Raw genomic sequence first — 26,885 nt, 5'->3', positions numbered from 1 at the left:
GTGGGCTCCCAAACAGTCTGTTTTAGTTAATTCTCAGACAACTCATTTAGAGGTGTTTCACCAGACATCTTGACACCCCCACCTCTTACTAAACTGTCATTTTCGCAGTCGATTGTTGCACAATTAACATCTACTTCAACAATGAGAGTGTGACTTGGAAACTTATGTAACAGTGCTTCGGTTTTCTCTATAATTTTTGGTTGCATCTGGAGTATATCTAGAAGTTGACAGAGGGACCTGATTCCAAATTAATGCCCACCGATGATACTGAGTCTTTCCCAGACAGCCCCACACACAGTTTATATTTCTGTTTTGGTTGGTACAATTTGTTTGTGACTTGGGACAAATGCCCTACTATCTCCATGTATATTTTCGATACACGCTGAAATTTTTATCAGTATCTCACTGCTGTCAGTTCCGCGTTTCAAACTGCCTTCTGTACTGGGTATTATGTGAGCTCTACTGGGCCAGCTTCAAACCTGGCACGTTGTTATCAGTGCTTCAGAAGTTAATCACTTGAATTGTAATACTCTCGCCAGTATGTGACTCTTCTTTGTAACTATTACTGACACTTTCTGGTCCCTATCGTTACCTGGACTGGATGAAGAGTAGTCTAATCTGAAAACCGATGTGTCCACTCCGCACCCAAACAGCTACCTGAGCAGCAGCCTCTGATGTGTACCAAACACCTGACCCATTTAGGGTCTCCATAGAGTTCTCAACCCCTTGACGCAAGTCCAAGATATTTCAGGCTGCTTTGTCACAGAACCTTCGAACTCTGAGTCAGTAGTTACATTCGATTCAGAATGTGGGGGGCACGACCAGTTTTGCACTGCAGCAAATTGTCTCACTGAAATTAGATGAGTGAGACCACCACTCTCAACCTTCTCTGACAGTTGAATGATCCAAGTGTGGCCGCAGAGCGCGGTCAGCTGCCGGTAGCACCACGTTCCCTCAGCAGTTGACGGAATGACCTCTTCGGCAGGCTGAATAAGGCTTCCAGCCACGGACAGTGGGTACACTTAGTCTTCCCTCGCATCGTTTCTTGCATTTCCCTAACGGATACATTCACTTGCCGTACATTTCAACTCCCTAGTGTTAACAGATGCTATCCTTTCGTGTTTGCCTCTTCTTGACACTGCACATACCATATTACTCAAAAGCTGCTCTTAGTCTCAGTGACTCAGTTTCGATTTCAGTGGAAGCCTGCACCTCCTATTTGTTGGTTAGGGTGATAGGTACCGCGTGCTGGGTCCTCCCTGGTCCCCGCTCTACTGTCCACGCAGCCTAGTCCTACCACTGACAGACCGCTTACAGCCAAGTGGATGGGCGGTGACAGATCATGTATTTCCGGCAGAAACTGCTGACAGCCAAGTGGATCATGTATTTCCTGTAGAAGCTGCTGGCAGCCAAGTGGCTGAGCGGTAATACATCATGTACTTCCTGTAGAAGCTGCTGACAGCCAAGTGGATGAGTAGTGACACATCATGTACTTCCTGTAGAAGCTGATGACAGCCAAGTGGATCAGTGGGGACAGATCATGTACTCCGTGTAGAAGTGACAGCAGGAGATAGTAACAGGTATCTGTGGTATATCTGATACATGACTGCTGGTAACTCTCCAGAAACACCCATACACAGCAGCTTCCAGGCGACTGATCTTAACTTACGAACGTCAGCTAACTCTTCCCACGTTCGAGGACGGTGTTCACAGTAGGTCTGCAGTGTGGCTGGTGTAATGTTTTACAGAACAGTAAACAAGTATCATTGAAGTAAGCCTGCAGATCCTTTCTTATGTTCTGGGCCAGTTAAGCTCCAAGTACAGCAAGTTACCGTTAAGATCTGAAGCAGTCCGTACGCTAATGGATATTTCCTTTATAGTGCAGTATCATCTTCTATAAACGCTACTAATCTCGTGAGATTTTTAGAGGTTGCAGTCGAAAACCAAACGAAAATTATCGTTAGTTTACAGTAAATGCAGACAATGGGATACATGTTACTTACAACAAGCGCTACAGAAACACTGATTTTATGCGACAGACGTACTACACGTCACTGGTAACTTATTAAATTTTTAAAAAATTTACGTCTATTCACTTTGATACACAATTAAAGATTGGATAAATGTTTCTTTGAATGAGGCTGCTACTCCGATAATTTTTATGGAGGATAAATGTTGATCGCAGCTGATGTTACAGCACAAAATACGTATCTGATGGTACATAGCGCACGAAAACGGAATATATTACAACTCAAGCAGGATTTAAATACAGTTAACATGAAATATGTTTAAAATTGATGTGAAGTTTTAGGACGTAACTCTTAGAGGAGAATTTATCTGTCATATCTGATTTTAATTGGACACGAAGGAAATAGAGGAAGTCGGTTTGTATACGGAATTATGAGTAAATAGCCATGGGAACTGCGGGACTCTCCAATTCAGCTGGCTTAGTGTCACATTTTGAACTTGCATGTCCAAGATTAAATCTGTAACATCAGTATGTCTCTAAAAAAAAAGTTACGGTGTGGAACATAACACAGCTAAGTAAACCATTGCGAAAATTTTACCGATACGTTACACAGACAGATTAGTTTTATCACTTTAAGGGTCTATGGAACATTCAAGATGATTTTTTCAACTATGTACAAACTCTAGTGACTGATCAATGAGAGGATAAGGGACAAAAAATGTCTGATGATGCCCAGAAATGCACGATCCGTATGCCAGAGACCATTTATTCAATCATACTTTGTTACAGAAGCTGCAGTGTAATATCATGCAGCTACAGTTACAGTATGCATGATATCCTCATAGAGGGTGGTACTGTTTATCGCACATCATGACCTAGGATGCAGGAAGTCGTGAAGGACGTACCCGAAATGATCAGACACTAGAGTAGCAAGAAAATGTAATCACCACTGTGGAAGGCGACCGCCATCTCAGTGGCAGGCAGTGGACCAGCCTGTACAGGGTAAGCCAGACGACCGTGTGGGACAGTCCCCATGACGATTGTTACTACCCTTATCACTTACAGCGTGTGCAGGGCGTACTAGCGACAGACTTCCCACATAGGGAACAGTTCTGTCATTGATTTGTTCACCAGGCAACCTCGATTCCAGGATCTGTGTCATCCATCATGTATTTCCTGCAGAAACTGCTGACAGCCAAGTGGATCATGTACTTCCTGAACAAGTTGCTGACAGCCAAGTGGATGAGTAGTGACACATCATGTACTTCCTGTAGAAGCTAATGACAGCCAAGTGGATCAGTGGGGACAGATCATGTACTCCGTGTAGAAGCGACAGCAGGAGATAGTAACATATGGTAATGGGGCCACCTCAGAAGTATCGCGTACGCGTAGCCTATTCCAGATGTGGAGACACTGGAGCAGCGTATTTATCCCGCCTATGAGGCAGTTATGGTGCACCGTTACCCAAAGCAGTTATCCCAACAAGTTCATTCCGGCGTGTACCACGAGTACGTCACGCCCGACTCTGCCAGTTATACTACTGGGAAGAAAGTAGCGTGTGACGTACGTATTGCCTATCATCGAGGAGCAATGTACAGTACTGATACAAGTTTGTGTGACCTTGGACGAGACAATTATTTTACATCGTCTATCGCTGTTTTAAAAACAAAAGCTCGATATTTTCAAGTAGCAATCTAGTGTGTTTGAATACGGCCGCCACCCCACGGTGCCGGCGTGAACTTCTCAGACCACCAGATGAGACTGCCGTGATTAAATATAATAGCACCAAATGATCCATGTGGACCATGAGGTGTCTGTAGTAATAACGGATCAAACACTTACCTGAGTTGCCGGTTGTTAAACTATGTACGGTGGCTTCTGTATAGGATTCGGAAACAGAAATTCGTAAAAATCTCAATGAAAAAGTTAAACATATTGTTCATTACTTCACAAAAATTCTTATCCGTTATCATACCCAGACTCCTATGAATCGAAGAAAGTAAAATTTTTTACCTGTAACAGAAACTGGGTGACTGCAGCCAGTAGATACGACTACCGCCACAAAAATGCGGACGAACCAACTAAAGCCTCTGCAGAACATGGCAGAAGGTCTCAGGTGTCGAGCCAAGTAAAGAACTTTTCCCTCAGAATAACTTCACCAAACTTGTAGTCTGCTGAACAACCTGAAATTTTACGAACAAGTGTAACCACAAAACACATTTTTTTCCACTACCTGTATAGTAAATAAAGTAGCGTAAAGTAATATGGATTACACCATTTTACAAGGTGGATGCCACTCCGTTGTTCCGAATATACAGGGTGATTCACGAAGAGATGGAAATATTTTAATTTTTTATTTCACAACTAAAACTAAAGTAAAAAGTTCATATAAACATAGGTCCGCAAATGTTTAGTTACGGAATTACGGCTAATAAAAGATTTTGCTTGAAATGGAGCAACTTCCTCAATATGAAGCCATCGAATATCAGTACGAGGTTTAAGTGAAGCCCGATTTCCATTTATTTTGTTGTTCTTGGTCTGGTGAATCTAATAAAACATGTCCCAACGTGTATCTGCAGTAGTTTTCCAGAAGATCCTGAGAAGCAAAGACGTAATTACGTAAAATTTTTTATTTATTTACTACTTAGCCTTTTTTTTCAAAAAAAAAAAAATTCCAGACAACTGCGCTCTAAGAAACACAGGGTGTATCAAAAATTACCATCCAATTTCAAAAATTATAACAATTATGTTATTTGAGATAAGTTCGTGAACAACTTAGTGCTGAAAATAGCAAATTCTCGAGTTTTACTTGGTTTCCGCCGGGTAGCAGCAGTCTGCGCCCATTTCAGTTCTTGTAAAAATGGTGTCGGGACAACAGAGAGCGTTTCATGTTATACGTTTTGCGCAGTGCTGGTCAGTAATAACAGTTCATCGTGACTTTCGTACTTCGTATAGTGTGGGTCAGCCTACAGCACAGAGCATTAGATGATGGCATGAACAATTCCGAGAAACAGGTTGGTTGTGTGAAAGAAAATCGCCGGGCCGACCCCGAGTGTCTGACATAGACGTCGAACCTATCCGCCATAGTTTCACAAGGAGTCTGCAGAAGTCCGTATGACAGCTCAACATGCCCAAAATGTCCATCTGGCGTGTGTTGCGTCGACGTTTACGCACGAAACCGTACAAAATTCAGCTAATGCAAGCTCTTCGTGAAGGTGACAAACAACAACGTGTTGAGTTCTGTAATTTCGTTCTCAGGAAGATGGAGGATGACAGTTTTCTTTCACGTTCCGTGTTTAGTGGCGAGGCAACATTCTGTTTAAACGGAAATGTGAACCGTTATAATGTGAGAATATGGGGTACGGAAGAACCACACGAAGTTTTACGACATGAGAGAGATTCACCAAAATGTAATGTATTTTGTGTAGTTTCACAGGAAAAGGTGTATGGTCCACGTTTCTTTTCCGAGAACACTGCTACGGGAAGTTCATACCTTGATATGCTTCAGAACTTTCTTTTTCCACAATTGGAGACTGATTCGGACGACTTCATTTCCCGACAAGGTGGGGCACCGCCACACTGGCATCTGAAGGAGCGGGAATTTTGAAATCAAATGATTACCGAAAGATGGATCGGTCGCCCTGAACCAAATGATTCACCTTACATCACTGACCTTCAAACTAACAGGACCTGACTGTATGTGATTATCTCTTGTGGGGGTTTATAAAAGATTCTGTTTGTGTGCCTCCATTACGAACAACAATGAATCAACTTAGACATCACATAACAGCAGCTGTGGAAGCTGTAACTCAAGACATGCTCGCTGTAGTGTGGGAAAAATTTTAATATCGCTTTAACATATGCTGTACTGCTCAAGACGGGTATATTACACACCTATGTAAAAGCATGAAAAAAAAGTTTTTTCTGTTTCCCGTTCCCGATCCTCAAAAAACAAAATTCGTGGTATATGTTTATTAGTTTCAGAAATATAGACGTGCAAAATATAATGATTGTTTATGAAATACCCTGTATAACGTTGGCAACTGAGTGCTGACTCGAATAGGGGCGATCTCCTAAACACGATATCATGAAAACAAAGATAGCACAGAGATGTTGGTGAAGAAACGAGCCCACCGCAAGATCGATCAAAATGTTATGATAATTATTACAAAACGTAGGAATACTTTTCATGACGAATATTGTGACATGCCATTGATAATTAATAGCTAACATGCTCTTCGGGCTGATGTGTCAAATGAAAGCTATAGACGTTCGTAAACACTACAAAAGTAATATTTCACGTATTAAACTTGCTCTATTTTGTAGCAGTACGGTTGTATAAATGTGCCAATGCTCTGAACATGCCGCAGCTGCACGTAATAAAGAGTTAGTTTGAGTTATTTAGTTGCATGCGTAATCATAATTGGTGGTGATGCCGTAATTAATGTTGAATGCTATTTCAGTCTATGTTTGCTGATTGATGAAAATGGGCGTTAGTGAAAATACTAAATAAAAAAGTAAAAGATGCATTTTATGTAACGTCTTAGAGAATAAATGAACAAATGGCAGATGGGCGCTCCTCTTACATGAGCGATACATAATCCTATTTCTTTAAGTAGCATAATTCTTGTGTGTACAGAACAACTTACTTCAATATGATTTACATTTTTGTTAATATCTTATGCAATATTGCAGTTCTCATGTTTTGAGTGGCCACAAAATGACCGTGATATGTAAGGATATTTTTAATTTAATTATTTTGAATTTAGTGTAAAGTACGTACGTAGGACAGCCTTAAATGTGAATATTGCTCAGAGTTAAACGTCGTGTCCGTGATACGTGACGCCACAGAGTGGGCGTGAATCACTGCGCGTGTTGTCTTTGCTTCTTTCGTTTCTTTCGTTCTATGGTGTTTCGTCGTTCGAGTTTCGGCAGCTTGCTGGCTTGGAAGGTCGTTCCGGTAAATCTGAAGAGAGATCTGCTCTGCAATATAGCCGTGCGATTTAGCGCGAACTATTTCTGGGTGTGGATTGTGGGTTTCCCTTAATTTACTGAGCTCTGCCCCACTCTTTCACTTCGTGCAGGATTTGAAGTACCCTAAACACAGTCAGATAATTTATTTTGGAACACTTGTTGGAACTTTGGCTTCGTACTTGTGAGAATGAAGACAGAAGTGAACTTATAGGTTAACATTTATTCGAGTATATGAAATGAAATCGCCGTAACTTATCAACGGTTTGCGTTAAAAGTGCACGGTTGGCAGATGAGCGTGATGGGGATTAGTACGTGCATGCGTTTGGTTTGGCCTAGCCATGAAGCACACTTTAATTTTCATGGGTTCGTCGATAAGCAAACCTGGCTCATTTGGTGGACTGAGAATCCGCATTCAGCGATAAAGAAATCTCTCAACCCTCACCGGGTCACGTAGCAGTCGGTGCGATAGTCCTTTGGTGACTATCAAAAGGTACGTGAAGGTTTTGAAAAATGATATCATCCCCAATATCCAAAGTGACCCTGATTTCGACAAGATGTGGTTCATGCAAGATGGAGCTCGACACCATCGAAGCAGGAGAGTGTCTAATGTCCTGGAGGAGCATTTTGGGGACCGCATGCTGGCTCTGGGATACCCAGGGGCCCCTGGCATGGACTTCGACTGACAGCCATATTGTACGGATCTGAACACATGCGATTCCTTTTTGTGGGGCTATATGAAAGATAAGATGTACATCAAGAACGACAAGATCATTCCTTAGCTGAAAATAGCCGTTCAGGAGGTCATCGACAGCATCGATGTTGCGACACTTCAGCGTGTCCTGCAGAATTTCGCTATTTGTTTGCACCACATCATCGCCAATGATGCCAGGCGTATCGAACATGTCATGAGCTAAATTCGAATATTTGTAGTGGCGTTTACGTGTCTAGCAAAGTGCGTGCACGCCTGGTAGTTTGTGACCAATTTATGATTTTTCTCATATGGTTTAATAATCGTCACCTTGTAGATTATTTTGCTACAGCTGATGTTATTGGTCGTATGTGATGATGAGCAGTGAACGATGTTTGGTATCGTGTTCTGTAAAGGAACAAAGTTTCTTGAAATGTTTGTACAAAGTAGTATGGTATTCTGCCTTAAAGAAGGTCTTGTCGTTGGTTAAGCCTCTTTCACTTTTTTGCAGTGAACACACAGTGCGTAGTCGGGCGATCACTCTGTTGTATAAGTAATTCGAAAGCCAAGATCACATAAATACTATTTACTGGGTAACCTGTTTCAACACAGGAAAGGTGCCATCATTGAATCTGAATCTAGCTTGACATTTATAATCCATTTTTATTTAACGATACATGAGGCAGACCAGCTGATATAAAATCATTGTCACAAAAAAATTAAAACCATCTGCTCTCATGGTCATTCTTTTCCATCAGATATGTAACACTGAAGTCACAAGATAAAACTACATATCTGATGGAAAAAAATGACCATGAGAGCAGTTGGTTTTTTTATTTTATTTTTTGTGACAATGATTTTATATCAGCTGGTCTGCCTCATTTATCGTTATATCCAAATGGTTTATAAATGTTAAGCTACATTCAGATCCGATGATGGCACCTGTAGTGTGTTGAAACCGGTTATCCAGTAAATAGTAATTAAGCGGTCTTGGCTTTTGAATTATTTCTCTTCCACTTTTGTCTGTCCATTGCCAATCTTTTCATTTCTGGATATTCGTCTCCTTTGATATTGTCCTGCATTTGATATAATTTTGTTCACCTTTCCCTTTTTCCCTCCACCATTCCTTCAATTCCTTCCTTCAATAAGCAGTCCCTCCTCAAACAATGTCCAATCCAGTTCAGTTTTCTCTTTCTTATGACTTTCAGCATGTTTCTTTCTTCTCCAACTCTCCTCAATACTTCTACATTCCTTACTCGGCCTTCCAATTTCACTTTTTCCATTCTTCTCCATATCCACTTCACTAGTGCCTCCATCTCTCATCTTCCTTCCTCGATGTCCAGGTCTCCGCACTCCACAGTGAAATGCTCCAGATGTAACATTTGGAAAGTCTTTTCCTCAGATCTTTGTTCAGTGGTCCGCAAAGTAATTTTTGTTTTCTCTTGAATCCTTCTTTTGTCATTACAATTATTTTCCTAATTTCCATACATATCATCCATAATTAGACTTCCCAAGTAATTGAACTCATTCACTTGCTCAATTTCCTCATCCCCTATCTTCATATGGCATTTTCTCCCCTTTCCTTCAGTTACCACGCTTTTCGTTTTCTTTTTATTAATCTTCATTCCGTATCCTTATAATTTTGTGTTTAGGTCATCTAACATTTCTTCCATCTCTCTTGCACTCTCTGCCCCCACAACTATGTTGTATGCAAATCTTATACTGGTTTGATAAAAAAAGATCTGCATGCACATGTTTTGCGTCTATGCTGCACTTCTGCACTTTATTTATGATTATTTGTTAATGGCATTGCTTTGAATACACACTCAAGTGAGATCACCATTCACTGATATTTCATTAATATCAATAAACATTCATGAACGTTGAACTGTAATGCTATTGCGTTAGTTAACGTTATTACCCATACTGATTTATTTGTACCAGTCATTTATCAGTACTTCACCAAACAGCCCATAAATTGTTAGAAAATAAATCATTTCTCATCTGCACACCAACGCATTAAAACGTCAGTGTGCGACCAACCTCTGTGACACATAAAGGCGAACCAGCCCGTAGTGCAGGTCTGATATTCTGGCCTTGCGGATTCCAGACACCGCTGCCAGAAGATACGGAGGAGACACATTTGTAAATAAAATGTACAGTTTAGAATTTGGACATCGAACAAGAAATTTTTTTATACGTAAATTCACGAATTCTTTAGAAAGTCAGGAAATATAAAGATTTTTATTCTCAGCACAGTACTTAATAATTGGAAAAATAAATTATTTAACGAAGCCATTCTATTCTACTTTTTGCAAGTCCTGTAAACAAAAGACAATAACCTGCATGATTCAACGAATTTGAAAGTTAAAATCTATATGCTGACTTCACACAAAATCCTGAGTAGTTTTTTCCTTCTGTTAAATCAGCTAAAGTACTAAAGCCATATGTCCTGACACTACGGACTACAATGGCGTCGAAACGAGGTATAACAGCTGACATAGTAAACCTTGTTTCCAAATAAATGTCCACTGGACAGAGATATAACTGAAATAACTCTACAGAGGAATAGCCACTGGACCTGACAGAATGTCAGTACATTTCTATGTAGAGTATGCAAAAGAATTTTCTCCTCTTCTAGAAGCAATGTATCGTGTATCATTTGAGCGGCGAAGCGTTGTAGATTTGGAATTATCTCTTTACAGTTTCTAGTTGTATTAGGGATACATAAGGAAATGTAACGTTATCTACAACTTGTACAGAAACTGGACTGCAATTATAAGTGTCAAAGAACATGAAACCGTAGCTTTGAAGCCTACAGCGTATGTAATTAAATCTACACATTGATCGTCCTGTGAAGAAACCAAGGACAAATTGATAAAGGAAAAAAAAACTAATGTAGAAGAAATGTAAAATTTAAGGCTATCAGACGAAATATTAATCATGTCAGAGACAGCAAATGATTCGAAAGATCAGTTGAACATAATGGATATAGGCCTGAGAAGAGTTTGTAAAATGAACATCAATAAAAGTGTGACAATAATTCTGAAATTTCGTCGAATTAGATGAAGTGACGAGTAGAGAATTAAGTTAGGAAATGAGTCACTAAGGATAGTTGCAAAACTTTGTTATTCGGACAGGAAAAGGACTGTTGATTCCCCATGTAGATGCGATATAAAATGCAGATTGGAACATCATGAAAGGAATTGCTAAAAAGGAGGAGTCTATTAAGATCCGATATCAGTTTAAGTGTTAGTTAATGGTATCTGCTACGAGTGCAGCCGTGAGTATAAGTGAAACGTGGATGATAAATAGTTCAGACAAGAATATAATAGTAGATTTTGAAATGTGGTGCAACGGAGAACGTTGGAGGTTAGATGGGTAGATAGAATAACAGATAATGAGTTACTGAATCAAACTGCAAGAAAAAGAAATTTACGTCACAACTTGAATGAAAAAAGAAATCCGTTGATAGGACATATCATGATATATAACATAGGAAAGTGGGGGAGGTAAGAGTTTCGGAAGTAAATCTAATACTGAATACTGTAAGCAGACCTAAACAAATGTAGGTTAGAGAAGTTATCCCGAGATGCAGAGTTTTGCACAGGAAATATAAGCGTGGAGAGCAGCATTGAAGCAGTCAGTATTCGGACTAACGACCATGGCTACAGCTCAGTGATGCTGTGAAGTAGATTAATGTGGGTTTAGAGACAGCACTGATATCAGACGACCTTGCACATGTTGCCTCTGGTGGCTGCCAGCATTATCAATAGATTGGGCTTCGCTAGGCGTGCCCTACACCTAAACAGAACTGGGACGAGAAGATTGGTACAGCTGATTCATGAACATAGAGCAGGTGGACCTCGGGCAGTAAGATGCGTTGTGAAATACCTCATGACACTGGCAGCAGAAATAGGTCTTTGCTAGGATAAATCCATACAACAGGTTTCCCTGCCTAAATACTATCTGCAACAATTTAAAAAAATTTCAATCAATGACACTTAAGACAGATTCTAACACATCTTCTACATGTCGTAAGGAAAAAGAGACCACTGATAAAAGCAATACAGGACACATCACAAACTTAACAATCATTCATATAAACATGCATTAGATACAAAATAAAATGTAAAAATTTGAAGCTGAGTTTAGTCGTTGAGCTGCGCATTACTGAGCGTTTGTCAAGAGACACAAAAATCGAATATGCAGTATTGTCGGTGCATGAAAGGACACTCTTACTGAATGACTACTTCAAATGACGGAGAGTCACGTATATATTTCAGAAAAGGATCATAGTTTGAAGCAAGAATGACCTTAGTACGGTAAGTGAAGAAAAACTCTCTGATCTATTGACTATTGCATGGACAGGACCACATAACGCCAAGAAATTAATCAGCGTGGGTTTGTCTCAATCTCCTGGAGAGAGTGTGGACATTTTTCTCAATAAATTAGCAGAAGTACTTGCAAAAATTGCAAGTACAATAGTCTACATGTTGTTGTGTAAAGACATAAACATACACACAGGTATCATAAATGAAACTAGTAGCATCCTCAGAAATATCGTTCAGAATTTTGGGATATCCCTGTTGGTCAATAATACAGCAATGGTTACTACAATAACACCATCAGTGATTAATCATGTGGCCAAAAGTATGGACAGGGAAAAGTGTGACATAGCTGTACAAGAACTTGGTCTATCAGAGCGTTTCTGTCAAATAACAGTAAAAACGGGTATGGAGAATTCTCTAAATTGCAAGTTTATGGAACACAATTATCGGAAATCATAATACAAGATTTTCCAAAAGAACTAACAAACCAAACTTGGGATGAAGTGTATTGAGAAACGAATGTAAATGTAAAATCGTCTAAATTCTCAACACTTAAATTGGAGTTTCAAAAGACCTTTTGAAAAACATCTAAATCAGTAAAAAATGTCTCACAAAAACCAATGGATAACAGCAGTTGTTAAGAAGTACTTCCAAATCTTGTGTACCTCGGTTACATTATAAACAATCATAATGAACCAGAATTATTAAATCTTTAACGCAGTTGCTAAAAGATTTACAAAACGTTGCTAACTGCTGCAAAAAGGAATAAGTGCAATTTTCTTGCTACATCATCAGAGCAAGAAGCTAGTAAAACTATGCATAAGTAAAATATAAAAGGTCAGTAGGATTAGGCGAAGTAACAATGTGTATACTGAAACACTGCTCAGAGAATATACAATCTCCCTTAATAAACATGACAGACGAATTTCTTCACATCAGGAAATATCCAGAATGTTTAAAACTGGTAAGAGGTGTACCCCTACTAAAGAGAGGTAAGCAGAATGTATATGTATGTAGAAAATTAGTGGCCCATTTCTCTGTTGTAACCATTCTAGAAAATAATATAAACTCTTACAAAAGACGGATTAATGAGTTACATGAATAAATACAAGATTTAAGTGAATCATTGCTGTATTTCGAAGTAGTATGATTACAGACCCCCTCACCCGCCCCCCACCATGAACCATGGACCTTATCGTTGGTGTGGAGGCTTGCATGCCTCAGTGATACAGATAGTGGTACCATAGGTGCAACCCTAATGGAGGGGTATCTGTGGAAAGGCCAGCCAAACGTGAGGTTCCTGAAGAGGGGCAGCAGCCTTTTGAGTTGTTGCGAGAGTCTATATGATTGACTGACCTGGCCTTGTAGCACTATCCAAAACGGCCTTGCTGTGCTGGTACTGCGAATGGCTGAAAGCAAAGGGAAATGGGAAACTCCAGCGGAATTTTTTCCAGAGGGCATGCAGCTTTACTATATGGTTAAATGATTATGACGTTCTCTTGGGTAAAATATTCCAGAGGCAAAATAGTCCCCCATTCGGATCTCTTGGCGGGGACTACTAAAGAGGACGTTGTTATCGGGAGAAAGAAAACTGGCGTTCTACGGATCGGAGCGTGGAATGTCAGATCCCTTAATCGGGCAGGTGGGTTAGAAAATTAAAAAAGGGAAATGGATAGCTTAAAGCTATACACAGTGGGAATTAATGAAGTTCGGTGGCAGGAGGAACTAGACTTCTGGTGAGGTGAATACCGGATTATAAACAAAAAACAATTGTGGGTAGTGCAGGAGTAGGTTTATTGATGAACAAAAAATAGGAGCGCGGTAAGCTACTTTTAACAGCTTAGTGAACACATTATTGTAGCCACGATATACACGAAGCCCACGCCTACCACAGTAGTACAAGTTTATATGCCAACTAGCTCCCCAGACGACGAAGTGATTGAAGAAATCTATGATGAGATAAAAGAATTTATTCAGATAATGAAGGGAGACGAAAATGCAATAGTCATGGGAGACTGGAATTCGACATTAGAAAAAGGAAGATAAGGAAAAGTAATAGGTGAACATGGAATGAGGGTAAGGAAAGAAACAGGAAACCGCCACGTAGAATTTTGCACAGAGCATAACTTAATCGTAGCTAACACTTGCTTTATGAATCATGAAAGAAGATTATATACTTGGAAGAGGCCTGGAGATACTGAAAGGTTTCAGAAGACAGAGATTTAAGAAACAGGTTTTAAATTGCCAGCCATTTCCATGGCCTGATGTGGACTCTGACCACAATCTATTGGTTATGAACTGTAGCTTAAAACTGAAGAAATGGCAAAACGGTAGGAATTCAAGGAGATGGGAGAAGTTGCAGAGAGTTTCCGAGAGCGCACTGGGGAACAACTGATTACAATGGGGGAAAGAAATATAGTAGGAGAAGAATGGGTAACTTTCAGAGACGAAATAGTAAAGGCAGGAGAGGATCAGATACATAAAAAGACGAGGGCTAGTAGAAATCCTTGGGTGACAGAAGAGATATTGAATTTGATTGATGACAGGAGAAAATATAAAATACAGTAAATGAAGCTGGCAAAAAAGAATACAAACCTCTCAAAAATTGGGGATATGACACTGCGTGAAGATTTTGGCAGAGCATATAAAGATCTAAGTGGAAACAAGGCTCCACGAGTAGACAACATACCATTAGAACTACTGATAGCCTTGCGTGAGCGAGCCCTGGCAAAACTCTTACCATCTGATGAGCAAGATGTATGAGACAGGCTAAATACCCTCAGACTTCAAGAAGAATGTAATCCCAAAAAAAGTAGGTGTTGACAGGTGTGAAAATCACCGAAGTATCAGTTTAATAAATCGCAGCTGCAATATGCTAACACTAATTCATTACAAATGAATGGAAATACAGGTAGAAGGCGACCTCTGGGAAAATAGGTTTGGATTCTGTACAAATGTTGGAACACAAGAGCCAATACAGACATTACGACTTATCTTAGAAGATAGATTAAGGAAAGGCTAACATACGTTTCTAGGATCTGTAGACTTAAAGAAAGATTTTGCCAATGTTGACTGGGATAATCTCTTTCAAATTCTGATGGTGGCAGGGTTAGAATAGCGAAAGGCTACATGCAATTTTACAGAACTCAGATGACAGTTGTAAGAACACTGAGCAAGCAGTAAAGGAAACAAAAGAAAAATTCGGAGTAGGAATTAAAATCCATGGCGAAGATATAAATACTTAAGGCTTCCTAATGACATTGTAATTCAGTCAGAGACAGCAAAGGACCTGGAAGAGGAGTTGAACTGAATGGGCAGTGTTGTGAAAGGAGGGTATGATATCAATGAAAGGAAAACAAGGATAATGGAATGTAATTGAATTAAATCGGGTGATTCTGAGGGAATTAGATAAATAAATGAGACATTTAAAGTAGTAAAGGAGTTTTGCTATTTGGGGAACAAAATAATTGATGCAAGTCGAAGTAGAGGGGATATAAAAAGTAGACTGGCGATGGCAAGCAAAGCGTTTCTGCAGAAGAGAAATTTGTTAACATTGAGTATAGATTTAAATGTGAGGAAGTCGTTTCTGAAAGTATTTGTGTGGAGTGTAGCCATGCCTGGACGTGAAACATGGACGAAAAATAGTTTAGACAAGAAGGGAATAGATGCTTTCAAATGTGTTGCTAGAGGAGAATGCTGAAGAGTAGATGGGTAGACCACATAACTAATGAGGAGGTATTGAACAGAACTGGGGAGACGAGAAATTTGTGGCACAGTTTGACTAGAAAGGACCGGTTGGCAGGACATGTTCTGAGGCATCAAGGGATCACCAATTAATTATTGGAGGGCAGCGTGGAGGGAAAAAATTGTAGAGGGAGACCAAAAGATGAATACACTAAGCAGATTCAGAAGGATGTAGATTGCAGTAGGTACTGGGAGAAGAAGAAGCTTGCACAGGATAGAGTAGCATGGAGAGCTCTCTACTTCGACCATCAACTGTTATTTTGCTCTTTTCCTAATCTTATTCCCTCAGAATCAGCATATTTAATTCAACTACATTTCATTATCGTCGTTTTGCTTTTGTTGTTGTTCATATTATATCCTCCTTTCAAGACACTGTGCATTCCGTTCGACTCCAGTAGCAGGCCCTTTGCTGCCTCTGACAGAATTACAATGACATCGACGATCCTCAAAATTTGTATTTCTAGTCCATGGATTTTAATTCCTACTCCGAATTTTTCTTTTGTTTCCCTTACTGCTTGCTCACTATACAGATTGAATAACATCGGGGATAGGCTACAACCCTGTCTCACTCCTTTCCGAACCATTGCTTCCCTTTCATGCCTGTCAATTCATATAGCTGCCATCGGGTATCTGCACAAATTGTAAATAGCCTTTCGCTATTCTATCCCTTCCACCTTCAGAATTTGAAAGAGAGTATTCCAGTCAACATTGTCATAAGCTTTCCTTTCCTTAATCTATCTTCTAAGATAAGTTGTAGGGTTAGTATTGCCTCACGTTTTCCAACATATCGAAGGAATCCAAACTTATTTTCCCCGAGGTCGGCTAGTAGTTGTGTTTCCATTCGTCTGTAAAGAATTCTTGTTAGAATTTTGCAGCCGTGACTTATTAAACTGTTAGGTCGGTAATTATCACATCTGTCAACAACTTATTTCTGTGGGATTGGAATTATTGAATTCTTCTTGAAGTCTGAGGGTATTTCGCCTGTCTCATACATCTTGCTCAGCAGATGGTAGAGCCTTGTCAGGGTTGTCTCTCCCAAGGTTATCAGTAGTTCTATTTGAAGGTTGTCTACACATGGGGCCTTGTTTCGACGTAGATCTTTCAGTGCTCTTTCAGACTCTTCACGTAGTATCATATCTCCCATATTATCTTCATCTACATGCTCTTCCATTTCCTGAATATTGTCCTCAAGTGATCGCCCTTGTATAGACCATGTACATAGTCCTTCCTCCTTTCTACTTTCCGTTCTTTGCTTCAAACTGGCTTTCCATCTGAGGTCTTGATTTTCATACAACTGGTTCTCTTTTCTCCAAAGGTCTCTTTAATTATCCTGTAGGCATCATCTATCTTATTCCTAGTGATATATGTCTCTACATCCTTACATTTCTCCTCTAGGTACCCTTGCTTAGCCATTTTGCACTTCTTGCCGATATCATTTTTGAGACATTATATTCCTTTTTGCCTGCTTCCTTACTGCATTTTTACATTTTCTCCTTTCATCAGTTAAATTCAATATTTCTTCTGTTACCCAAGGATTTCTTCTAGCCCTGGTCTTTTTATCTACTCGATCCTGTGCTGCCTTTACTATTTCATCTCTGAAAGCTACCCACTCTTCATCTACTGTATTTCGTTCCCCTATTCATGTCAGTCGTTCCCTAATGCTCTACCTGAAACTTTCTACAACCTCTGGTTCTGTCAGTTTACCCAGGTCCCATCTCCTTAAATTCCCACCTTTTTGCAGTCCCTTCAGTTTAAATCTACAGTTCATAGCCAATAGATTGTGGTCAGAGTCCACATCTGACCCTGGAAATGTCTTACAATTTAAAACCTCGTTCGTAAATCTCTGTCTTACCATTATATAATCTATCTGAGACCTTCCAGTATCTCCACGCCTCTTCCTTGTATACGACCTTCTTTCATGATTCTTGAACCAAGTGTTAGCTATGATTAAGTTATGCTCTGTGCAAAATTCTACCAGGTGGCTTCCTCTTTCATTCCTTTCCACCATTCCATATTCACCTACTACTATTCCTTCTCTTCCTTTTCGTACCATCGAATTCCAATCACCCATGACTATCAAAGTTTCGTCTTCCTTCACTATCTAAATAATTTCTTTTATCTCATCATACATTTCATCAATCTCTTCAACCTCTGCGGAGCTAGTTGGCATAAAAACTTATACTACTGTGGTAGGCGTGGGCTTTGTGTCTATCTTTGCCACAATAATGCGTTCACTATGATGTTTGTAGTAACTTACCCGTGTTTCAAATTTTTTAGTCATTATTAAATCTACTCCTGCATTACGCCTATTTGATTTTGTTTTGATAACCCTGTAGTCACTTGACCAGAAGGCTTGTTCCTCCTGTTACCGAACTTCACTCATTCCCACTATATCTAACTTTAACCTATCCATTTCCCTTTTTAAATTTTCTAACCTACCTGCCCAATTAAGGGATGTGACACTCCACGCTCCGATCCGTAGAACGGCAGTTTTCATTCTCTTGATAACGATGGCCTCATAAGTTGTCCCCATCTGGAGATCCAAATGGGGGACTATTTTACCTCCGTAATATTTTACCCAAGAGGACGCCATCATCATTTAACCATACAATAATGCTGCATGCCCTTGGGAAGAATTATGGTTGTAGTTCCCCTGTTTTCATATACATTTAATTTCACTTAATGATTCCTTCGTTTTTTGACTAAAAATTTCATTGTGTTTGAATTTAACTAAATGCCTGTCTCGGTGTAAAGATCCAAGCAACCTCTGCTGTTGCTCTGTGAAGTATGAGTAATCTTGCTAGATGACCTCAGAGTAATAAGTATCTTTAAATTTTGTGATCATGTAATATGCATAATTCTTTAATGACCGACTTCTGTAATTTTTCTAGATGTCGACTTTGTTCGATGAATTCGTATTGTGTGCTAGATTGTTTCATTTGGCCACCCACTCCTTACCCATCCAACCGAGTTCCCTGCTGCCTGAAGTATTGTACGCAAGGGATAAACCGAATGAGGTAGCACCTTCTTTAACCGACTGGCCTGATATTCGGGAGGGTGGATGGTCCGCTCTTCATCCTCCCACCCTAATTTAGATTTTCGTGGTATCCGTAAATCATTTTAGGTAAATGCTAGGTTTGTTCCTACTATGAGGCCACGGCTAACTACTTGTCACACTTTTTCCATTCTATGTCTATAAGCCTCTAATGTCTCTATCAGTGAATTTCGTTCACTTGTAGTTCTTAAATTGTAATACCAAGACGTGTCCGATATGCCTGTAAAAAGTGATCTACTAATAAAAAAAACTACTACTACTGCTACTAGCATTACTACTACAACAATTACACACAAATGCTAAAGTAATCTTACATACCTGGACAATACATGCATGGCACAGTGATCACGAGTATTCTGGACACAGTGTAACATATTCGTCTGGGCTTATTACCTCATTCGTTCCTCAGTTTATCAACATTCAGAGGTACACTTTTCAGTCCTTCCTTGCCTTCTACAGATAATGGTCGACCTATCGTAGTCGCTACGTAGCACGCCATACAGCTATAACTACTGTTACCAAAATCATACCCAGTATCTGAGCTAAGAGGCAATTGCTACTAAATTTGTGGATGGGGAATGTGTGGAGAAAGCGAAGCACAATTTATTAGGCAAGAAACTAAAAAATTATGATAAACCGTTTATCAGTGCCACAGTGCCGTGTCAATCTCTGCTGTAGCGATTATGGTTACTTCTTCAAAGTGGGAACAAACCCAGTACAGGCGTAATAGATTTATTTCTATTTTAATCTGGTCCTGAGTTATTAAGTCCGTATCTAATCATTTAATGGTTGGGGCCATACTTCTTGACAGACTTCAATGAAGTGTGGAAACAGAGATCTGCAAAAATGCAGATGCTGGCCGGTGTGGCCATGCGGTTCTAGGCGCTTCAGTCTGGAACCCCGTGACCACTACGGTCGCAGGTTCGAATCCTGCCTCGGGCATGGATGTGTGTGATGTCCTTAGGTTAGTTAGGTATAAGTAGTTCTAAGTTCTAGGGGACTGATGACCTCAGATGTTAAGTCCCCAGAGCCATTTGAACCATTTTGAAAAATGCAGATAATCGAAATTAGTTACAGACCTATTAGAGTCCTTCAATTCTTTTCAAAACTCTATGAGAGTGTGGCTCGGATACAATATTGATTTGTGTGACTGACCACAACTTCTTAACAGCCGCTCAGTTTGCCTTTCGCAAAAATTTCTGTATAGAGAAAACACTACTGAATCTCAGAAACTGAACGATTGTCGAGGTAAGCAGAATTAAAGATCTCGCTGTATATATTGTGAAGCTGACAAAGTCCTTGACTGTGAAGGCCACAAAGTTCTACAGAGAAATCAATTAGATGTAGTATTAAATGGCATCCTTTCTCCATTGGTGGAGTCTGACCTACATAACAGAAATCGTAGGGTGTCGCCGGAATGAAACTGACCTCGGAATGGGGGAAAATGGCGTGCGAGGTCCCATAAAGACATCGGTAAAAGGCACACTCTTGTTGTTAATCCTCATAAAACTATGTCGCCTTCCAGCGACTTTAAAGTGAGGTCTCAGACAAGCAATAATTACCTGCTGCCAACAGAAGTATGCATTTCAGATCTTAAACTAAATTAAACGCAGTGTGTATAAAATTCCTATTGCTTCGTGCGTCAAAGAGAATACTTTAGTCCTATATAAGAATTCTAAAATGTGCAAATTTTTTAAAGACGAAAGCGAGTTAGCTGAACCAGGGATGTGGTTATGTAAAGGTGGGCCGAAGGAGAGTCTTGTTTTATTAGTAGGGAAAGTAATGATCTTACTCAGAAGAGTTTAGTAATAGTCGGAGGAAAAGAACTATAGCACGCAGGCAGTGGAAGTAGTTTGAGCACCCAGGGACTAAGGAAAAGGTAAAGTAGCCAGCAAAGTAACACAGCAGCACTGTCGCATTAAAATACAAAAATGTGTGGAGAGACCATTATTCGTTTCGAAATTATTGACAGAGGGGTAAGAAGACAGAAGGAAAGAGAAAAGGTCCAACAATTCAAATTTCACCTGTGTATCGACGGAAACGATATAAGATTATCAAGAAGACAAGGGAAGTACGAGAAGGAACCAATAGTTATTACAGAACACGGGTATACGTTACACTAAGAGAGAATGTGTACGAAATAAAAGAGTTATTTCGTCTGAGAAATAGAGTGAACTACAGCAATGGTGCAGACTTTGATATAAAACTTGAGTGTGTACCGACTTGGTGGCTGAGCGAATGGGAAGTAATAAACTGATTAAGTATTGCACAAATTATTTAATTTCCGGACCAAAACACACGTTCTCAAAAGTGTGACATCAAATAACGTGACACCATCCAACTTGAGTGACGGACCGTAAATTTTACGGCAACATGTGTCAACGAAACTGAACTTCTACAGACACCGTGTCATGTAGACGATGTTGTTGATATGAGAAGAGATAAAAAACGTTAAGAGGCGTCCGATGAGGGGAGCGCAGGAGACATGCAAATTGGTCTCCCCATTCGATCTAGTGACTGGGATATGTGGCATCGTGTACGTCACGTACTTGCACACGTAAGGCTGCAGGCGTTCCAAATAGGCGTCGTTTCGAACAGCTACAGTTGTGCACAACGTTGTTGAGTAAACTTCTGGAATCAGCCTCCACATAAACTGAACATCCAGCTTTCCTCCATGTTGTTACTTAGATTAGTGAAAACATATATGAACCCAGAGCATCTGAATTTCTTCCTGCTGGCAAACAGATGTTACGTACATTACCGCTCTGTAGAAGTGTTCCAGCAACTGTCGCCTAAAACGTCCTGGCAGATCAAAACTATGTGTCGGACCAAGACTCGAACTCGGGAACTTTGCCTTTCGCGGGAAAGTGTTCTGGCAGGAAGTTTCATCTTAGGCACACTCTGGTGCGGAGTGAAAGCCTCTACATCTACATCTACATACATACTCCGCAATCCCCCATACGGTGCGTGGTGGAGGGTATCTCGTACCACAACTAGCATCTTCTCTCCCTGATTCACTCCCAAACAGAACGAGGGAAAAATGACTGCCTATATGCCTCTGTACGAGTCCTAATCGCTCTTATCTTATCTTTGTGGTCTTTCCGCGAAATGTAAGTTGGCGGCAGTAAAATTGTACTGCAGTAAGCCTCAAATGCTGGTTCTCTAAATTTCCTCAGTAGTGATTCACGAAAAGAACGCTTCCTTCCCTCTAGAGACTCCTACTCGTGTTCCTGAAGCATTTCCGTAACACTCGCGTGATGATCAAACCCACCGGTAACAAATATAGCAACCCGTCTCTGAATTGCTTCTATGTCCTCCCTCAATCCGACCTGACAGGGATCCCAAACGCTCGAACAGTACTCAAGAATAGGTCGTATTAGTGTTTTATAAGCGGTCTCGATTACAGATGAACCACATCTTCCCAAAATTCTACCAATGAACCGAAGACGACTATCCGCCTTCCCCACAACTGCCGTTACATGCTTGTCCCACTTCATTGCGGATACCTCACCTGCTTCAGTTGTCATTTAGATCCGACAAGTATACATCAAAAGCAACATTCGTTCTGAAACCACTTTCAAAACCATGCAACTCGGGACAATAATAACTACTGCTAGTAGCACCATTATTTCCATTGTGCTGTAAGAATCAGTATTTACCAAAGATCATAGCTGACAGGAGACAATGCAGGAGTTCATAATAAGAGCTGTCACGCTACAGGCAGAGGAAAATAGTTAGGAAAAGAGAAAAACAGCTCGGTCTCACTTTACTTTTTCCCCGTTTTCATACCCGCCGCTTTTAAGTGTGGACAACACTGAGAACAGGAGATTGACGGAAGATACACGCACAGTATATACTTCACGTTGATGGAAGGAGTACGTGGAGACTCACCAGACACGTCGGGCGCCGCGGCAGCCAGTGCAGTGGTGGTCGGCAGCGAGACACGCCTCTTGTCATGGACTGGTCTGCCGCCTCCCACCCACTCTGTCCGCAGTTTTCCTCGAGACACCCTCCCTCCCCCCACTCCTTCCCCCCTCCCCCCTCCGCACCGACAACGATAACCCTTGCATAGGTCTGACATTCGAAGTATTTTTCCCGTCTCATCTTAGTCGAAGCACTAAGAAATCTTGCTCTTACGCAAACCCAGTAAGTGAATTCAAGTCGCGTATTGTGTCATCCAGTGGCCATACTGACATCGTAATGCAAAGTGATGCATTCGGTATTTCTAAAATGTTTCAGCGCGAAATGCGGTCCCTCCTTTCAATCATCGCACGAACACCGAAACTGCAGAGACTGAGATGAGCGATCGTGGAACAGAGTGGCTGGAGCCTCTGACTAGCAGAAAGCCACGTGGGCCACATCAGACGCAGTTCATTCCCAGCCTCAGCCCACTGCATTCTCACAGCGACGTACTTGCCCACCACGAGGTGTTCATTTCAGTCGCCTTTCCCTCTCCTTGTCCGAGATACGCACCCCGGACAGACCATTATTCGCCCTCTGGAGGCGCCTCTCACATGCTGTCAGCACTGCGTCCAGCCATGACAGTGGTCTCGTTCCAGCGATGCGCCCTACAATTGATGACTAGATTTGTGGAGCTACAAAATTGAGAAGATCTTGACTGCTTATTTTCACTCGCTCTTCCTAACGGTCCTTGGCCTTTTCTATATCCTTCCTGTTGGACGAGAAGGGGATCGCACCTGAAAGTGTACGAAACTGTCGATAATTTTGTGATTGAGGGGGGAACCACACGAGGAAGCTGTTTGACACCGAATTTTCGAGATTCTTTTGGGGTAGGAAGATTTAATTAGAATTTTAAGCAATTTTTATACCACTTAATTCATATTTCGAACACTTTTTGTGAATTTTTTTCAATAACTTCAGCCAAAATTAACAAATTTAGGCTGTGATGTCCGCTGAAGGTTGTGAGTATAGTTCTCCAATCCCGATTTTCATCTGAAAACAAAAAGTTATTGATTTTACAGTAATAGCTTATTTTCTAAGAATATGAAGCTCAGTGCAGATGAAAATAATGAATATTAAAATGTCTGCAGGCGTTGGAACAATTTACTTCGATTTTCAGGATAGTTTTTCTCTAATTAAGCAAAGAAAAATACCCTTAAAACCATGATATCATCTCACACGGTGGTTCAAATATTTCGTAATTTTATAAATAATCATACTGTCAAATTTCATAATGATCGGTTCTGCACTTTTTGAGTTAGACTGCACGCAAATGTAGAAAAAGTCATTTTGAGATAAACGCGTTTGAAAAATAAATTCTCGCAAACTAGAAATTCAAGGAAGTTAACAATAATGTAAAATTCTTTCCGATCAATCTGCAATTCCAGCAGCATATAATAACCCTTCCTCTTCCTCATACGCTTCGTTTTGCGCTAGCAGCAGTACTTTCCTAGTTTTCCAACCTTCTTTCGATTCCAATCAACTAAGTGTAAATTATGATGACCCGATAAAAATGCACCTACTCGGTTACTTGAGATATGTGCGTGAATAATGTACCGATGGAAAGAGAAAACACTCAAGTTTTACATGGTTCCCGCGAGGTAGCAGTCATGTACGCCCACTTCAGTACTAGTAAAGGCAACAGGGAGCGTTTTGTGTTGTACGTTCTGTGCAGTGCGGGACGGTAAGGCTGTTCACCGTACTGGGTGTGGTGTGGATGCTCCAGCAGCACAGAGCATTAGACGATGACACGAACACTTGCGAGAAACAGGTTGTTTGTGTAAAGGCGAATCGCCGGGCCGTGCCCGAGTGTGTGACACAGACGACGAAAGCATCCGCCATAGTTTCACAAGGAGTCCGCAGAAATCCGTTCGCCGTGCAGCTCGACAAGTCAACATGCCCCCGATTTCCGTCTGGCGTGTGTTGCGTCGACGTGTGTGCTCGATACGATACAAAATTCAGCTAATGCCAGCCCTTCGTGAAGGTGACAGGCAGCAACGTGTGGAGTTCTGTAATTTCTTCTCAGCCAGATGGAGGGTGACAGTTTTCTCCCACCCTTAGTGTTAAGTGACAAGGCAACATTCCACTTAATGCAGAGGTGGACCGTAATGCTGCGAGAGTATGGGGTACGAAAGAACCATATGAAGTTGTACAACATGAGAGGGATTCTCCAAAATTGAATGTGTTTTGTGCAGTTTCACACAAAAAGGTGTACAGTCCGTGTTTCTTTGCCGAGAACTCTGTTACAGTAAGCACATTTCTCCATATGCTCGCGAGCGTTCCTATCCCACAGTTGGAGACTGATTCGAACGACTTCATTTACCAACAGGATGGGGCGCCGCCACACTTGCAATTGGAAGTGCGGGAATTTTTAAATCAAAGGATTACTGAACGATGGATCGATCGCAATGGACCAAATGATTCTCCCTTACATTACTGGCTTCCAGGTCTACGGTCCTTACTGTATGTGATTATTTCTTATGGGGGTTTATAAAAGACTGTGTTTATTTGCCTCCATTATCCACAACAATGAGTGAACTGAGACATCGCATAACAGCAGCTGTGGAGGCTGTAACTCAGGACATGCTAGCTGTAGTGAGGAACAGTTTGAATATCGGCTTGACATTTGCCATTCATGTGAAGGGAAGCATATTTAACACCTACGAAAAGGTATGAAAAAACCTTTTTGAGTTTCCCGTTAATGATAAAAGCGCTACGGTCGCAGGTTCGAATCCTGCCTCGGGCATGGATGTGTGTGATGTCCTTAGGTTAGTTGGGTTTAAGTAGTTCTAAGTTCTAGGGGACTGATGACCACAGCACTTAAGTCCCATAGTGCTCAGAGCGATTTGATTTCTTGAATGATAAAAGATAATTCATTGTACTAGGGTCATTAAGTAAGTAATGCCCCACATTATTTTGAAAAGTCCGTTAATGTACAAAGACAAATGTCCCTGTTGATGCTTCACATTTTATGTTTGTTTTGTGCCCGTTGAAGTTTCGAACCGTTCTGGCAGATGGCAAATCCGTAGTACAGCGTCAAAATGGCATCTACATACGACTCACGTTACAAGCAGCGTGCTGTTATTGAATTCTTGTGTGCAGAAAAACGAGCCATGGTGGATATCCATAAACGTTTGTATACCGTGTATGGCGATGTTGCAGTTGATAGGAGTACAGTTGGTCGATGCGAGAAGAAAGTTACAGCCTCAGGAAATCCAGAAACAGAACCCCTTGATCAGCCACGCTCGGTACGTCCTGTCTCAGCCACTGCTCCAGACATTCTGAGTCGAGCGGAAGCCATTATTCGTGCCGACTGGCGCAACACAAATCGATAATTAGCTCTACAGTTGTCGGTCAGCAGTGGAAATGCGTCTGCAATGATCGAGACTCTCGGATATGCAAAGAGGTGCTCACGACTGGTTGCACGAATGCTCACAGCGGACGACAACTTTCAAAGAAAAGCCATTTCATCTGGAGTTTTGAGACCCACAGAGGGACCTTTCTGTCACGGATCGTTACCGGTGACGAACGCTGGGTGCGCCACTTTGTGCCGGAAACTAAAAGGCCGTCGATGGAGTGGCATCATCCTCATTCACCACAAAAGAAGAAATTCATTACAACCCCCTCTGCCGGAAAAGTCATGACGACAGTATTCTGGGATTGTGATGGCGTCATTCTGGTAGATGTGGTGCCATGGGACTCAGCGAGTCAACCATAAATTCATTGGCATACGTGAAGACTCCGAATAAACTCAAGAACCGTTTTTGACATGTCCGATCGGACAAGAAACCAGCAGAAATCTTGATCCAACACGATAATGTATGCCCGCACATAAGTATGAGTAACCGGGAACACATCGCCAAACTGGGTTGTGCATCATTGCGGCATCCATCCTGCCGTCCAGACCGCCCCCCCCCCCCCCCCCCACACACACACACTTGCATCTCTTTGCGCCGCTTGAAGATTATCTACGGGGGACACTGATGATGACGAAAGGTCCGGTTATTCAGTGAAAACATGGCTACGCCCGCAGGATAAGAGCTTTTACCAGCGGGGAGTACATGCTCTTCCACAACATTGGGGTACAGCCAAAGATCGTGATGGAGACTACGTAGAAAAATAGGACATGAACAAGACATGTTGATGTATATTGTCACAAAATTC

General features: G+C 41.0%; 1 protein-coding gene across 1 annotated transcript in view; it reads right to left on the bottom strand.

The window, feature by feature from the left end:
* LOC126426781 (ankyrin repeat and KH domain-containing protein 1-like) overlaps nt 1-22,732 on the bottom strand; it is a 116,697-nt gene extending 93,965 nt beyond the window's left edge. The window contains exons 1-2 of the mRNA XM_050088776.1: nt 22,653-22,732; nt 3,983-4,152 (exon numbers count right to left, since the gene is read on the bottom strand). Coding sequence (XP_049944733.1) covers nt 3,983-4,070 — 88 coding nt within the window. The 5' untranslated portion in view covers nt 4,071-4,152; nt 22,653-22,732. The remainder of the gene's footprint in view (nt 1-3,982; nt 4,153-22,652) is intronic.
* Between the last annotated feature and the right edge of the window lie 4,153 nt (nt 22,733-26,885).

The sequence above is a fragment of the Schistocerca serialis genome, chromosome 11, assembly GCF_023864345.2.
Source record: "Schistocerca serialis cubense isolate TAMUIC-IGC-003099 chromosome 11, iqSchSeri2.2, whole genome shotgun sequence".
NCBI lineage: Eukaryota > Metazoa > Arthropoda > Insecta > Orthoptera > Acrididae > Schistocerca > Schistocerca serialis.
The sequence above is the reverse complement of the archived record's forward strand: the minus strand, read 5'-3'. Positions and strand labels throughout refer to the sequence as shown.